General features: G+C 49.2%; 5 protein-coding genes across 5 annotated transcripts; 3 read left to right on the top strand and 2 right to left on the bottom strand.

Annotated features, from left to right (window-relative positions):
• Positions 1–27: 27 nt before the first annotated feature.
• FPSE_05799 (uncharacterized protein) lies at positions 28–1,617 on the bottom strand (the record flags this gene model as incomplete). Its single annotated transcript, XM_009258917.1, has 1 exon — positions 28–1,617. The coding sequence occupies one exon, from the start codon at positions 1,615–1,617 to the stop codon at positions 28–30; it is 1,590 nt and encodes a 529-aa protein (XP_009257192.1).
• A 1,448-nt stretch (positions 1,618–3,065) lies between these two features.
• Positions 3,066–4,368, bottom strand: FPSE_05800 (uncharacterized protein; the record flags this gene model as incomplete). Its single annotated transcript, XM_009258918.1, has 3 exons — positions 3,066–3,124; positions 3,174–4,214; positions 4,263–4,368. 3 exons carry the CDS (start codon positions 4,366–4,368, stop codon positions 3,066–3,068), a joined length of 1,206 nt encoding a protein of 401 aa, XP_009257193.1.
• A 392-nt stretch (positions 4,369–4,760) lies between these two features.
• Positions 4,761–6,314, top strand: FPSE_05801 (uncharacterized protein; the record flags this gene model as incomplete). The annotated part of the gene is made up of 2 exons (XM_009258919.1): positions 4,761–4,853; positions 4,899–6,314. The coding sequence occupies 2 exons, from the start codon at positions 4,761–4,763 to the stop codon at positions 6,312–6,314; spliced, it is 1,509 nt and encodes a 502-aa protein (XP_009257194.1).
• Positions 6,315–7,056: 742 nt separating this feature from the next.
• Positions 7,057–7,557, top strand: FPSE_05802 (uncharacterized protein; the record flags this gene model as incomplete). The annotated part of the gene is made up of 1 exon (XM_009258920.1): positions 7,057–7,557. One exon carries the CDS (start codon positions 7,057–7,059, stop codon positions 7,555–7,557), a length of 501 nt encoding a protein of 166 aa, XP_009257195.1.
• A 2,103-nt stretch (positions 7,558–9,660) lies between these two features.
• Positions 9,661–15,245, top strand: FPSE_05803 (uncharacterized protein; the record flags this gene model as incomplete). Its single annotated transcript, XM_009258921.1, has 6 exons — positions 9,661–10,077; positions 10,161–10,209; positions 10,267–11,076; positions 11,233–11,324; positions 11,371–14,030; positions 14,081–15,245. The coding sequence occupies 6 exons, from the start codon at positions 9,661–9,663 to the stop codon at positions 15,243–15,245; spliced, it is 5,193 nt and encodes a 1,730-aa protein (XP_009257196.1).
• Between the last annotated feature and the right edge of the window lie 661 nt (positions 15,246–15,906).

Here is a 15,906-nt window from a genome sequence, read left to right as displayed (position 1 = left end):
CATTCCATTCATACTAGCTACATGTGCTCATTGCTTCTCTGGCACATCAATCGCACTGGGCTGTTTGTCGTCACCTTGACCATAGATAATATCATCAGAGACATCTTCGATCCTCAAGAAAGACTTGTTGCCCTTGACAAACCAGAAACCCAATGAAATAATAAGCAAGATCCCAAACACGGCAATAGCAAAGTTCATATCCGCAATGGCCGGGTTTGGTGAACCAGGAAAGAAAAAGAAGACAGTCGTGATGACGGTGTAAATGATGGAAACTGTGTTGAGCGCTGGTCCAAATCTGCCCAATCCAAACTCCCCCCCTGAAGGTAGCTTATCTCGGCCGACAATCATCAAGACAGCAATTGGGATGGCGTAAGATATCGTGAGAGCGATGGTACTGACGCTCAGGATAGCATCGAGTGTGGTGCTAGAGAAGAGGTACAAGAGTCCGACAAGATTGATGATGACTCCTTGGAGGATCAACGAACGAGCAGGGACCTCCCAGTAAGGATCAACATAGGAGAAATAATCTCCAAATGGAAGACCTCCATCACGGGCAAAACTCCAGGTAAGTCTCGAAGACGATGTCACAATCGAGATGCCCTGGCCAAAGCCGTTGAAGATGAACAGAGCGATCAACGCAGCTGCCCCTTTGACTCCCACAATGTTCTGTACCACTTCAATGAATGGGAAGCCAGATGGAGGATCCAAGGTGGTGTCAAGATCCTGGATGCAAAACAGGACAGCAACCAGGAAAATGAAGCCTGAAATAGCACCCATGACAATAGCCATCACCATTGTTCTAGGTCCATTTCGTCGAGGGGCCGGGATCTCCTCCACCATGTGAATAACAGAGTCGTAGGCTGTCAAGCCATACGCAGCCTGCACAAGTCCGAGGAACCAAACAACGCCATCGGACCAGCCTGTCTGGTTAATCCACGATCCAAAAACGAATTTAGCCGGTTGATAATGGAGGTCTGATTTCGTTCCGACGAGGATAGGGAGGAGAAGACAGAAAGTGGCGAAGAGGCCGACGAAGCCAACAGCGACGAAGTTGTTGAAGTACGGGAGGAATTTCTCGGAGCGGCAGCCGACGTAGTTGACAAAGGTGAACAGGATATTGATCCCAGTGTACACGAGGAACATCACCCAGCCTTTGTTGAGTCCTGTCCATTCGGGGTCGAACATAAGTTTCATCGACAAAACAAACTCCGCCATGAAGGCAATCTGCGAAGCAGAAAGACACCACCATCCGAAAGTGCTGATGAAAGCCGTCATGTAACTCATAAATCTCCCTGTCGCACTCCTCCACAATTTCGCAGTCCAGTACGCCTGTCCCAGAGCCGTTGGCATAGCTGAGCACATTTCACCAAGCGACATGGCGATGGCGAGGTTGCAGAGACAAACCAGGACGAGACCCCAAAGACAAGTCACGGGTCCGCCATTCTGGATACCTGTTGCGAGACTCTGTGCACATACGGCCCATGTACCTAGAATACAGAAGGCCAGGGACAGCATGCTAAGCATGCTGAACTTGCGAGAGAGGACTTGTTCATGGCCGAGGGCGGCGAGGTCGAGAGCGTCGCGCTCGGCTTGATTCATTGGTGCTGCTTTCTCCATGGTACGCCAGAGCTTGAGTCGATGGTCGGATGGGTGTAGGGGGAGGAGGTTGTGGGCATTCTCTGGCAGTCAATCAAGATAGAATAGAATGGGTCGTATCTCAAGGCGATTTGATTCGATTTGGGTATGATGATATGCGCCTGCTGAGTAGGGATGTCGGGCGCTTTATATCCCTGTGCCATCACTTGATACGTACTCATACTTATCTTTTACCCCAGATATTCGCCGTTACATTGAGGTCGATTTACATTGAGCATTTCGGTGCACTAGTTGGCCGGAAACCTTAAGTGTGCAAAGTATTTGCCGCATTCAGTATAGTGTGGCGGTTGGAGATTTCCGTGTATAGCAAAGGACCGGCAGGCTTGAGGTAGAAGGTCCAAGCTAGTGGAGAGAGTTTGTTATCAGCTCCAGGTTCTGGCTATGCAGAATTACGGACGTCTGATAAGGATGGTGGATGGAATATGACATATACCGCATGGGTGAGTCTACATCTTTACGTATACGAGCTGGGGATGGTTCTTGTGACCAGGTTTAGGTAAAACTTTGAGTAAAGGATGTGATGGATCGGAGAAAAGATATAGATGCATGGGGACTTATCAACAACTTATCGTGTACTGTAACCACCATGGTGGAATGACAGGGTCTAATAGCGGGCTGCAGCTGAGACCAATCATGACTCTGCCTGGCTGATAACAACGTCAATCCAACCGAGGCTCTGGCATAAAGTAGATGCCAAACTTGTCACCATAGTACGCGACAAGAGGATGCTGATGAACAGTCAAGAAACATCGTGGTCGAGTTGCAATTTGCGTACCCCATGGGGAAGATCTCACGTAGATCCAAAGGAAGCAATTCATCACGTAACAAATTCGTGGTTCCTCGTCACAACAACACTCGCGGGTCGTTAAAATTGGGCCTTGATGGTTGATCTGACTTGCAGGGGTGCGTGTGTCGCATCCACATACCCATAAACTTCGAGATGGTGCTTGGACGAATTGGGAAAGTTGAGGCGACAGTAGATAAGAAGGCCGGGTTGCAGCCGTATTACTACGTATGTTTACTGTAAGTTCTTCCAAGGGCAAAGACTCGACTATTGACGTTGAAGGGGCGAAATGACTGCCGACGTGACGAATAACATTGTCAATCTATTGAACCTCGAGCTGAAAATGCTTTTTGCATTAGAAATTCTCAAACTACCTGCTGACCCCGAGAAGCCCTTTATTCAGGGTCAAAGTGATCCCCCCTTCTGTTTTCTTTTGGCAATCTTTTCCTCGTGCAGTCTATATTGGAGTTAGCCGGTTACGATAAAAGATGAGCAAGACAAGAGCTCACTGAATTCAGTACACGGCCCCCTTCCTCCACTTCCACCGCGTCCTCTCGACGCAGCGTTGCTCTTTCATAGCGATGATATTACAATTTCTCAACTCCTTCAGTTTAAGCCCCTTGGCTTAAGCAATGAGATCGGCAACGTTCATGGGCATCTCATCGATCTGGGTAGAGTAGTACACTAAAGAGGTCAGTATTGGTCCCAGCGAACTCAAATCAAGGGCACTCACATTCAATGTCTCTCAAAATGCGCACGTCTTCGGTGGTAACGAAGTTAATAGCAACACCCTTGCGACCGAATCGTCCACTACGACCAATACGGTGGATGTAGTTCTCACGGTTACTAGGCAGGTCGTAGTTGATAACCAGACTGACCTGCTGGACATCGATACCACGGGCCCACACGTCAGTCGAGATGAGCACTCGGCTGTTGCCCTGACGGAAGTCCTGCATAATACTGTCTCGCTCCTTCTGGGGCATATCGCCGTGCATGCTGCTGACGGTAAAGTTGGCCTCGCGCATCTTGTCGGTGAGCCAGTCAACCTTGCGGCGCGTGTTGCAGAAAATGACAGCTTGTGTGATAGTGAGGGTGTCGTAGAGATCGCATAGAGTATCAAACTTCCAGTCCTCTTTCTCGACGGCGATGAAGTACTGCTTGAGACCTTCGAGGGTCAATTCGTCACGTTTGACAAGAATGCGAACGGGATCGGTCATGAACTTGGTAGTCATGTCGAGAACATCGTAAGGCAGGGTGGCACTGACGACCACGACTTGAGTGGCAGGGGGGAGATATCGGTAAACATCGTAGATCTGCTCTCGGAAACCCTTGTTGAGGAGCTCGTCAGCTTCATCGAGGACCAACATCTTGATATGTCTGGTGCGCAAGTGTCGTCGTCGAATCATGTCTGCCACACGGCCTGGGGTGCCAGAGACAATGTGCTGGCCGTAGTCAAGCTTGCGGATATCTTCACCAACGTTTGTTCCTCCGATACAAGCGTGGCATTGGACGTTCATGTAGTCACCAAGAGCCATGACGACGGACTGGATCTGAGTTGCCAATTCTCGTGTCGGTGACAGAACAAGGGCCTGTGTCTCGCGAACCGCGGTGTCGATGACTTGCAGCATACTGATGGAAAAGGTAGCAGTCTTTCCAGTACCGGACTGAGCCTGGGCGATGGTGTCACGACCCTTGCAGACCTGGACAATGGCTCGAGATTGAACAGCGGAAGGTGACTCGTATCCGTAAGCGTAGATACCGCGAAGGAGGTTCTCTAGATATTGTTAGCTCGATCATCATCAATCACAAGCTTGCGACGGACCCTTCAGTGACATAGACTCGAAAGTAGGATGGACTGTAACCTCCTTAGAGGTGGAAAACTCCATCCTCTCATCGGCCTTGCGATCAATTCCTGAGCCTTCAGCCATGATTTCGTTTTTGTTTATGGTTACTGGTAAAAATGAAGAAGAGCACTTCACGACAAAGTAGAGTCAAAGTTTTGGGGTGTAACTTTTAGCTGGAGCAAAGACGTAACGCGCAGCGCCGGGTATTCTTCGGAGTGGTCGATCCGGGGTTGCCAGAAAGAAAAAGTAGAGCACCATTTAAGAGGCCGATCAAGCTGACTAACTTATTTCGTCTCTCGTCCTACTACAGTAAACTTTCTGCACTGAAGCGCGCCCGAACGCCACTGAACTCGCGACGAAGCTCCGCAATTTTTAAAGCATCAAGCTCATCTTGACATTCACTCATTCATCGATTGAGTACTGTCATAGACAAATATTGACATTTAGAGAGATTTCATACTGCAAAATCAGCCGAAATGCTCGTCCTCGAAGAGCAACGCTACATCCATGAGGATCTAGAGCGTCTTGAACAAGGTATCGCTGATCGCATTCGCGACGAGCCCAGACATGTGAGCAGCTTCAATTCCCTGACAATTCGTCTGCTAACCTTTCAGATCCGTGATCGTCTTAACAGAGACCATGAGATTTCTCAATTACTAGACCAGATCCAAGTCCAGTCGAGCAACCTTGTCGGCATCTACAAGGACGAAAACGGAGTGCGGGCACAAGAGATTCAACAAATCGGTACAGGCGACCCATTCGCAGAGTTCTACAAGCAGCTCAAAGATGTTCGCGACCATCACGAGAGATATCCCCATGAGCAAGCAGAAAACTCGGAGCAACGATACAAGGTCAAGAGATCTGATGGAGAGCCGATGCCTTCAATCGTGGACTCTCTATTCTCTGGAGAGGAAGCTTACGGACGATTCTTCGACTTGACAACCTCTCACGAAGCCTACCTCAACCTTCCCAACGTCAGACGGCTCACATACCTGCAATATCTCGAGACTTTCGACAACTTTTCTCCAGCACATGGCGGTGTCACACGACAAGGCAAGTTGACGAATCAATACTTCAAGTATGTCGGTCAACTAGCAGATTACCTCGAGAGCTTTATGCGACGAACGCGACCTCTGGAAAACGTGGACAAGGTTCTCACTTCTTTTGACGAAGAGTTTGAGACAGCGTGGGAAAAAGAAGAGATTCAGGGTTGGGAGAAGGATGCATCTTCAACAAGCGGTACTGCCAAGGAGACCAGCACAGCGGATGCCGTATGGTGTGATGACTGTCAGAAGGAATTCAAGAACGAGAATGTCTACAAGAACCATCTCACGGGACGAAAACATATCAAGGCGGCAGAGCAGAGGAAACAGCGTCAAGAGCAAGAGTCTGCCCCCGCTGACGACATTGTGAATGGAACCTCGGCAACGCGACTAAAGGAGCGCGCAGTGGCAGAGCGAGAGCACAGAGTGAAGCGACTTGCCAGCGCAATGAGCACCGAGCGAAGCGATACTAGGGTCAACGTGGAGCGTAAGCAAGGTATGACGGAGCGAGAGCGCGCGCAGGAGCTGGAGAACTATTTCAATTCCGAAGATGCACCCCAGGAGCCACAAGAAGAAGGCGAAGGCGACGATGAGGATGGCGAGGAGCGCATTTACAACCCCCTCAAGCTCCCTCTTGCCTGGGACGGCAAGCCCATTCCCTTCTGGCTGTACCGCCTCCACGGTCTGGGTGTCGAGTTTCCCTGCGAGATCTGCGGAAACTTTGTATACATGGGCCGACGTGCGTTTGACAAGCACTTTAACGAAGCGCGACACATTTACGGCCTCAAGTGTCTCGGCATCACCAACACAACGCTATTCAGGGATATCACCGGTATTGCTGAGGCGCTGCAGCTGTGGGAAAAGATTCAGAAGGAAAAGAAACGATCTACAGTCGACGAGGGAAGCGTGGTGCAGATGGAGGATGGAGAGGGTAATGTCATGCCTGAGAAGGTCTACTACGATTTGCAGAAGCAGGGTTTGTTGTAGATGGATATGTACTATACAGCGCAGGGAAATTTGTTGAGGATATTTATGTCTCTCAAAAGGATATACAGACGTAATACTACAAGATACAATCGGATTATCGAATGGTTTGGCTCATACATAGTGCGACTACCAACTCTTGTAAAGGGGTACTAGGGATAAATTGATTAGTCATGACATCACATCGCCCCTCCAACTCACGCTCACACCAAGTAAACATCGTCAAAGAATTTTATCATTCATCGCCGCCATGTCAAAACCCCAAAGACCGATTCCAGCCTTGTACGCAGTTTACGTCCTCCGCTCTTCAGTTCGCCATGCCTCCTTTTATGTAGGTTCTACGCCACTGCCCCCCAAGCGCTTAAATCAGCACAATGGAGTTGTTAAAGGAGGTGCCGTGAGAACGTCAAGAGACACGTTACGTCCATGGGAAATAATAATGATAGTATCGGGGTTTCCGAGCTCGATAGCAGCTCTCAAGTTTGAGTGGGTTTAAGTTTCTTTTTCTGTGAAATTTAGACATTGACTGGGATACAGATGGGCTTTGGCGAACCCTCATTTAACATTGAGTATTCCATCAGATGAACGAATATCAAAACGGGCACCTAGAAAAAAGGGAAAGAGAAAACCAAGGAAGCCCATTCATAGTCTTATATCCATTGTGTCCAACCTCCATTTGCTCACTGGAGTGCCGACTTTTGCACGGTGGCCACTTACCCTGCACTTCTTTTTAGCAGAGGCCAAGATGAAGTGGGATGCCTGGCTCGTGTCTAAAGACGCAAGACCTCGGGAAGGTCTCAGGATTGTGATGGACTACAAACCAGAAGGAGACTCGGAAGAACCATGGGGTATTCATGCGCTGCCTCTCGACTACGCACCTCTGAAACCCTATGTTGAAAAGGCGCAGAACGTTGTTTCGTTTGAACGCCAAGGAGATTGTGTGCATTGCCACGAACCGCTAGAGTCAGGAATCGGCCTTCATCCAATATGCCCTCACCAAGGGTGTGAAGCCATGGGTCATCTGGAATGCTGGGGGAAATATGCTCTGCAAGGCGAAGACAAGGGTGTCATGGTACCGCTGTCCTGCAGTTGTCCGAGCTGCAATGGGAATATCAATTGGATTGATATGATGAAGGAGTTGACACTTCGTGTACGAGGGCCGAAAGAGGTAACGAAACTGCTTAAGAAGCCACGGCGTACAAAGAAGGCTATAGCGGCTGAAGCTGAGGCTGAGGAGGACATTTGAGTATTGGCTGGAGATTGGGATTGCTTTGGCGTTGGTAGATACCCGCTCTTGTTATAGGTGATATATGATAGCTATGGTTCGGTATTTCCATTATTACTGTGTAGCCAGCCCTCCAGTTACTCATGCTGTCTCGTCTCAATCATAATTTTTCTCTGTACCAGATAAAGTTTGATACAATATATGATACACTTCGCAATCGCAGTGCCATAAGTTTTGATCGTAATCCAAAATCAAGCCGTCAAATTTGACTCGTGTAAATGAAGCCAAAACCAACCTCATCGTAGCGCATCCCAGCTTGTTATTTACTTGCGTTATCCCCCGGTTCCCCACGCGTGTTGACTTACTGGACCAGGAAGACCCCAGCGCCTGCGCTGAACGTCATCTCACCATGATTGGCTCGTTAGCGGGCGATTATGAAGCCCCCCCTGTTCACGGAGAGTTGGATATCAGATTGGATTTGTTTTTTTTCCTGGGCCCGCCTTTTTCCTTTCTTTTGGAGCCCAGCTGTGGCCCGTCAGACTTTTAGGGGCCATGCCATTGAGCAGCCACACGGTGAACAAGGAATATGATGCTAGTCAGCGCGTGACTGTTCTCCAATGTCACCATCATCTGCCGCATTCGGATACCTTATCCTATTCTTCTCCATGACGACGTGGCCTAAGATAATCGATAATCAATTGATGTTTTCGTTGGGAACCTGCGATGCTCAATTTAATATGAGTGTTTATTGCTGAACTTGCGATATTGCGACAATAATTGATCCAGCCATCGTGGTAGTATGGAACGCGCCTCACAAGGCTGTAGGCATCCTCCCTGATGGTTCGCTTCACCCATCGTCGCAAAGCTTAATGTGGGGACGCGAACGAGGTTCTGGACTGTAATATTGTCGCAATAATAGTCGCTTCCCAAAATTTTCCAAATAGAACACCATCTTCTAGGGATAGAGCTCATATTCTCATCTTTTGTGCCCGACATGTTGCTTTTGTGGACGTTGACGATGTGGTTCTCGGTAGAGGGGGCACCGGCCGGATGTCGTCTCTAGTGGGTCCGCCACATGAGTTTTCGGGTCCCTGTATCAGGACTGCGTTTCTCAGCGCTGCAACAACTACCTAGCAATGGTTCAGTGGTCGTCAAAAGAGTGCAATGAATTAAAAAAATTGAGAAAAAAGAACAATATTTAACAAAGAAATAAAAAGCCATTGCTGCTGCCCATTAATGCTCCTGCAGTTTGTATCTGTTGGCCCGAACCCACCGGTCCTTCCTCCGTACTGTACTAATGTAAATGATTGCGAGGGCGGCGGATACTTTGTACCTGGCGCCATGCGAGTGCTAAATCGAAGTACCCCCCGTGCGCACTTACTCTAACTCCTGCCGCACCCTTCCCTTCCCTTTCCTCCCACACCCCCGTCCTTGTTCTTTCTCTTTCCTTTTGTGTGCAAAGGTACCTGCCGAAGCTAAGCTGGACGCTGGAACTGGACGCTCGCTCGCGCCTCCAAGATCTGAAGTTACCTCCATTTAGGATTCCCTCGACCCATTCCCACCTTCCCATCTTCGTTCCCACTCACACCCACTCTTCACCCTCCGCTCCTTCCTCACTTTTGGCTCTTTCATACAACATCTACAATCACGCTTGGAGCTAGCTTGCTCGTTCTTTCAACCTACAACAAGTGAAACAAAGCGTGGCTACTTCAGGCTTGACACGCACAATATCGACCGTGTCATTTGCGTCTTTGGTGTTTTTATATTGACTTTGCCGTGCTGAGTATGTGTTTTGTTCTCCATGTTAGTTGGGCATGGTCACTCGTGCTCCCTTGTAACATGATAACCATACAAAACTAGACATTAACCTTCCACTGCAGGCTCGAACGACGGCTCCTCTATTCTACCACGCCTTTCAGCCGCTTCACCAATACATGCAAGCTGCTTTTCGTCGCGATTGGAACTTCTAGCCTGCGATGCTGATACTCCATTGACGATACGGACTGCCCGAGTATGAAGTCGATGCACGCCGCGTAACCGTAACGCTCGATCGATACCCCAATACGTTTCCCTGTTAGTCGTCTATTAGTCGTCTATTTCCATCCATCATCATCCGCGTTCGCCATGGTTTCAGTACCAACTGTCGGCGCCCTCGCCCCCTCGGGCACTCATAGCACAAATGGAAGTTCGCGAAGCTCACCCAGTACCACCACCGCTGGCCTCTCGTCGAAAACCAAGCCGAAAGTCAACTCAAACGGATACCATCCGAACAACCCACAGACTCCTCTCAGTTCGCTTTCAAGTACTGCCTTGGATCTGACTTCCGTTGAACGTCGTGGACAGCCCACCGCAGTTAGAGAAAAGGTCAAGGAGAGTCGCCCACACGGCCTCCAAGAGGCACCTACGTATCGACCAACCGAAGAAGACTGGCGAGATCCTTTCGAGTACCTACGGAAAATCACACCTGAAGCGAAGAAATTTGGCATATGCAAAATTATCCCCCCCGATTCTTGGAACCCGGAGTTTGCAATCGATACCGAGGTACGACAGTTTGGCGCATTCCAGCGCGTTTTGAGGCTATATATGCGAGATGGCTTATCTTGTGGCTCGTGCTAATTATGTAGAAATTCCATTTTAGGACCCGAAAACAAGAGTTGAACTCTGTGGAAGGGAGTACGTGTTTCACCCTCTTCCGAGCACATTGTTAGGATTTCGGCTGACATGTCGCAGGCACACGTGCTAATCTCACTTATCTTGATGGCCTTTCAAAATTCCACAAGCAGCATGGCACGAATCTTCATCGCTTACCGTACGTTGATAAGAAACCGCTTGATCTTTATAGGTTAAAGAAAGCGGTTGAATCAAGAGGTGGCTTTGAAAAAGTATGTAAGCATAAGAAATGGGCGGAAATCGGCCGTGATTTGGGATACAGTGGCAAGATAATGTCATCCTTGTCAACATCCCTAAAGAATTCCTACCAGCGATGGCTCTGTCCGTATGAAGAGTACCTCCGGCTGGCAAAGCCTGGCGTCCATCAACAACTGGAGCAGGAATATGGCGGACCATTAACCCCAAGCCCTGGGCAGACCCCGATCAGACGATCCAATGTCAATACACCTGTTAGTCTTCGAGGCGACTCACCAGCGCGTAGTGCCTCCGATGCTTTGCAGGCGACTCTTGGCGGAGTAAAGACCGAAACTCGCGACACTCCCATGGCTGATGCACCACCTCTGCCACAAGCGCCTACGTCTGGTGGATTTACTGCCGTCAACTCTGGATTTACTGCGGTGAACTCTGGCTTCACAAGTGTGAACCGTGGCGCAACTAGCGAGCCTAAAAGCTTTACACCTGATCCTAAGCGATTCGAAAGTCCGACTTCTTCAACAAAGAATACCCCAGACAACCGGGCGTCAAGTTTGAAGGCTACAGCATTGAAGCGTCAGCTCAGTGGTGAAGAGTCCTCCGACTCAGTCAAGAGGGACAATGACCTGGATGATTCTGAGGCGGCTAGTAGCCGACGCAGTAAGCGACTCAAGAAAGGTAAGTTGATACACTTGTATCCTATTCCCTTGGCGTCAATTTCCATTGTCGCATACATGCAGCGTCTTGACGTTGTCGACCAAGCGCAGGGATTTTAACTGCAATGACTGACCCCGTTTTTCATTGGTTCTATGACTTCCAGACTAACATCGACAGATGCCGTCCCCACTGTGGCTGGATCGCACATGACGCCATTCCGTCCTTCAGTGCCAAGAATCCCACGAGATGAGCCACTGCCACCAGGGGAGGTAAGTTGAGCACCATAGTGTAAGGTGATGCAGCTGACGTTTCTAGAAATGCGAAACTTGCGGCAAAAATGATAATGTTTTACTGCTTTGTGAATCTTGCGACCATGCCTATCATCCAGGATGTCTTGATCCACCTTTGAAGCGAAAGCCCGATACCGAATGGAACTGTGCACGATGCCTGGTAGGAGACGGCCAGTTTGGTTTCGAGGAGGGCGGTCTGTACTCGCTCAAACAATTCCAACAAAAGGCAAACGACTTCAAGCAGGGTTATTTTGAGAAGAAGATGCCTTTTGACAATGAGCTCAATTGCCACCGACCTGTCACAGAAGAAGACGTCGAGACGGAATTCTGGCGACTGGTTGCTGACCTTGAGGAAACCGTAGAGGTCGAATACGGAGCTGACATTCACTGCACAACTCATGGTTCGGGATTTCCAACTGCCGAGAGAAACCCTAGCAACTCATATGCAACCGATCCCTGGAACCTGAATGTTCTTCCATTCCACGGCGAGAGTTTGTTTAAACACATCAAATCAGACATTTCTGGCATGACAGTTCCTTGGGTTTATGTGGGTATGATATTTTCTACATTCTGTTGGCATAACGAGGATCATTATGCCTACTCCGCCAATTACCAACACCTTGGTGCTACTAAAACATGGTACGGCATTCCGGGTGAGGACGCCGAGAAGTTCGAAACCGCCATGAAAGAAGCTGTGCCAGAGCTTTTTGAGACTCAGCCAGATCTCCTCTTCCAGTTGGTAACACTATTGACTCCCGAGCAATTGAAGAAAGCTGGTGTTCGTGTATACGCCCTTGATCAAAGGGCTGGCCAACTGGTCATCACTTTCCCACAAGCTTACCATGCCGGGTTTAACCATGGATTCAATTTCAACGAAGCAGTCAACTTTGCGCCCGAAGATTGGGAACCCTATGGACTTGCTGGCGTGGAACGATTGCAACTATTTCGAAGACAACCATGCTTTTCTCACGATGAGCTATTGTGGACCGCTGCAGAAAGCACCGCAACAGGCCTTACTATCCAAACGGCGAAATGGTTGGCGCCCGCGCTCGAGCGTATACACAAACGAGAACTTGAGCAACGTGGAGACTTCATCGCAAAGCACGTTGAAGTAACCCCGCATCGATGCGAAGGTACAGGAGGCGACGAGCCATGCTCCTTGAAAATCAAGGTTGAGAATGAGGATCTTCAAGATGAGGATGAACAGTGCTGCTGTTACTGCAAAGCTTTCTCATACTTATCACGATTCAAGTGTGTACAGTCAGGCAAGGTTCTTTGTTTACTGCATGCTGGATATCATGCATGCTGCGACATGCCCGAGCAAGAGCGCTTCCGAGGTGCCCAGCATGTCCTCTTCTTTCGTAAGGAGAAGCATGACATGGAAATGATACACAAAAAGGTGTTGGAGAAGGCTCAAACTCCTGATTTGTGGGAACAAAAATACGAGAAGCTACTCGAAGAGGGGCCTAAGCCATCACTCAAGTCACTGCGTGCGCTTCTTCACGAGGGTGAACGCATCCCGCATGATCTTCCTTCACTATCAGTTCTGCAAGACTTTGTCAACCGATGCAACGACTGGGTAGAGGAGGCAACAAACTACATCGTTCGGAAGCAACAGAATCGGCGTAAGAACGAGAAGGCCTGGCAGTCGGGCATGCGGAAGTCCATCGGAAACGCGGAGCATGACCAGAAAGAGAGAGAGTCGAGAAACGTCAGTAACATCTACCGACTGCTGGAAGAAGCCGAAAGAATCGGGTTCGACTGTCCTGAAATACTCCAGCTTCAAGAGCGCTCTGAAGCGATTAAGCAGTTTCAGATAAGCGCAGCACAGGCTTTGAAGAACACTACCAGCTCGGCGGCAGACACGATCGAGAAGCTTCTTGAAGAAGGGCGAACCTTCAATGTGGATACCCCTGAAGTAGACCAGTTATCCAAGGTGCTGGAACAATCTCGCTGGAATGAACGAGCGCGCAACAATCGAGGAGTTCACATGACCCTTAAGGAGGTGCAGGATCTCATCGAAGAGGGCAACCGGCTCGAAATCCCTCCTTATAACGACCACCTGACTTTCTACCATGATCAAATGCTTGCTGGTCAGCAATGGGAGACAAAGGCCAAGGAGCTTATCGTGGCAGAATTTGTCCACTACCCACAACTCGAATCCCTCTCAGCGCAAGTGCAGTTAAACGCACTCCCTGTCTCGCAGGAGACATTGAGTGCCGTCGACCAGATTCTTCACAAACAGCGCGAGGCGCACCGCCAGATCATTGATCTGACCACACGATGTCGCGATCCCGACTTTCGCAAGAGGCCCAAATACGCTGAGGTCGTGGAGATCCAGAAGAAGCTGGAGGAGCTTAATTCGAAACCGAATGGTACTCTTGATCTTGAAAATGAACGCAAACGTCATGAAGATTGGATGCGTAAAGGTAAGAAACTTTTCGGAAAATCCAACGCACCATTGCACATTCTCAAGAGTCACCTGGAGTATGTCCTAGAACGCAACATGGACTGTTTTGACATTGAGCACGACACGCCAAGGATGCCCGGGGAGCCTGTTTCCAGAGAAGTCAGTCCTGAGCTTGGAACAAGCAAATGGGACGACAGTAGATCCAGACAAGTTTTCTGTATTTGCAGGAAAGTCGAGGCCGGAATGATGATTGAATGTGAAAGATGCCATGAATGGTAAGTTCTTCTGGCCCTGACAAAATGGAGTATGATTCTAACCTTGCTAGGTACCATTACAAGTGTCTCAAGATTGCCCGTGGCAAGGTCAAGGAGGACGAGAATTACACCTGTCCAATCTGTGACTGGCGCATGAAGATCCCTCGAGATGCATCCCGGCCTAAATTGGAGGACCTGTTGGCCCTCGCAGAAGAAATGAGGACACTACCTTTCCAGCCAGAGGAGGAAGAAGTGTTGATGAAGATCATCGACAACGCAGAAACCTTCCGACGTCATATTTCTCGCTACTGCAGCCCACTGCTATCTACGGAGGCCGAGGCCGAGACACAGAGATTTTATCTGCGCAAGATTGAAGGCGCTGAAGTTTTGCTGACATTTGAGACGAATTACTTCCGCCAAGAGCTCCATAAGTGGTCTCCTGTGGCCCCTGAACCTCCGCCGATTCAAGAACAGTCTAGAAGCACACGAAAGCCTCGGCCGACAAAGCTCCAGAAGATGCTCGTCGAATACGGCGTCGATAACCCCGATGACCTTCCAGAGCATGCAAAAGGGAAAGCCAACAGTTTGCGCCGAAAAGCAGCCAACGCAGAAGCAGCGGCGGCAGCAGCAAATTCCCAACCAGGTTCCTTTCCACCACCGCCGACAGGAGCTGGAGGGTACGGTGGGGCACCATATTACTCGCGACCTGGTGAGGTTGGAAGCCCTTCCAGCTCTGGGCATGCTGAACGCCGAGAGTCTCACTCCTCGAGTCGCACCAGGGACAACTCTATTAACCTCGACAACGGGTTGCATCTTGGACCACTGGGAGTCGGCGGACCACAGCTGGTTGTTGACGTCTCCTCAATGTCCTTGGAGGAAAGACTTCTCCAAGGCCAAGAGGAAGGTATCAGTATCCAAACGGATTCTGAAAGGAGCAAGGCTTTGGAAATCCTTTCAAGAACCGAGCTGGGCCGAAAGCAAGCCGAGAGACTTTGGGGCCCCAATGTGTGGAGTCGTGGACGCGGTTCCATAAGTGACGCCGGCAGACGCTTGTCTAATCCGATAGATGAGGACATGATGAGGCAAGATGAAGGCAACGTGGATCAGATGTTCAAGGAGATGACAAATCAAGATGAAGAAGACGACAAAAGAAATGACAACGGAGACGTCAGAATGACTACAGCATCATTGGAGAAGGAGAGGAACGGCATGGATGCTTTGCTCGATGGGGAGTGAGCTTCTTTGAGGGTAATATTGGTGCAGGGCGTTCTTATTCGGCTAAAAAAATACCAGAAGGAACGGCGTCATGGGAGGCCAGTGCAATTAGATGTTTGTGAGCCAAAATTCGTTTCTATACTAAATGCGTCTTATGCATTAGATGTATAAGACGGTCGTCTGACGGCGGAGCGTCATTTGAGGATTCGATTCGGTCTGTCGTTGATTCATTTGACTTTGTATACATTGCGACTGAGCCTTAAGTTAGTTAATGTGAATAATGACAATCAGTTGCAAACATTCTAAGAAACGTGATGTTTTTTTTCTCTCCAGGGCGTTGAGCCCGGACGTATCTAAATGGGACAATGGCTACCTAATGAACGCTTCTACCCGCCTGTTTTCCAATATTTGATGACAACCTAGACCTGGATATGTTGAAGACACGGTCTCTTTCTCTGTGTGCCCCAAACCGTCCCGCAAAGGAGAAAACACCCCAAACCTGACCGTAAACGCCGAAAAATGCAGATAATCAAAGGTGATGGTACCCTGGGTAAATGACAGACTAGACTGATAGACAAGTACCCTTCCTATACATGGTGAATGTTGCGTTGCTTCATAGGTTTATAGTTATTTTCCATCGTGAGCATGTTGAAGAATTGCTTTGGACTGTGTGCAGTGTCCC

Source organism: Fusarium pseudograminearum, chromosome 3 (genome assembly GCF_000303195.2).
Source record: "Fusarium pseudograminearum CS3096 chromosome 3, whole genome shotgun sequence".
NCBI classification, from domain to species: Eukaryota; Fungi; Ascomycota; class Sordariomycetes; order Hypocreales; family Nectriaceae; genus Fusarium; species Fusarium pseudograminearum.
The sequence above is the reverse complement of the archived record's forward strand: the minus strand, read 5'-3'. Positions and strand labels throughout refer to the sequence as shown.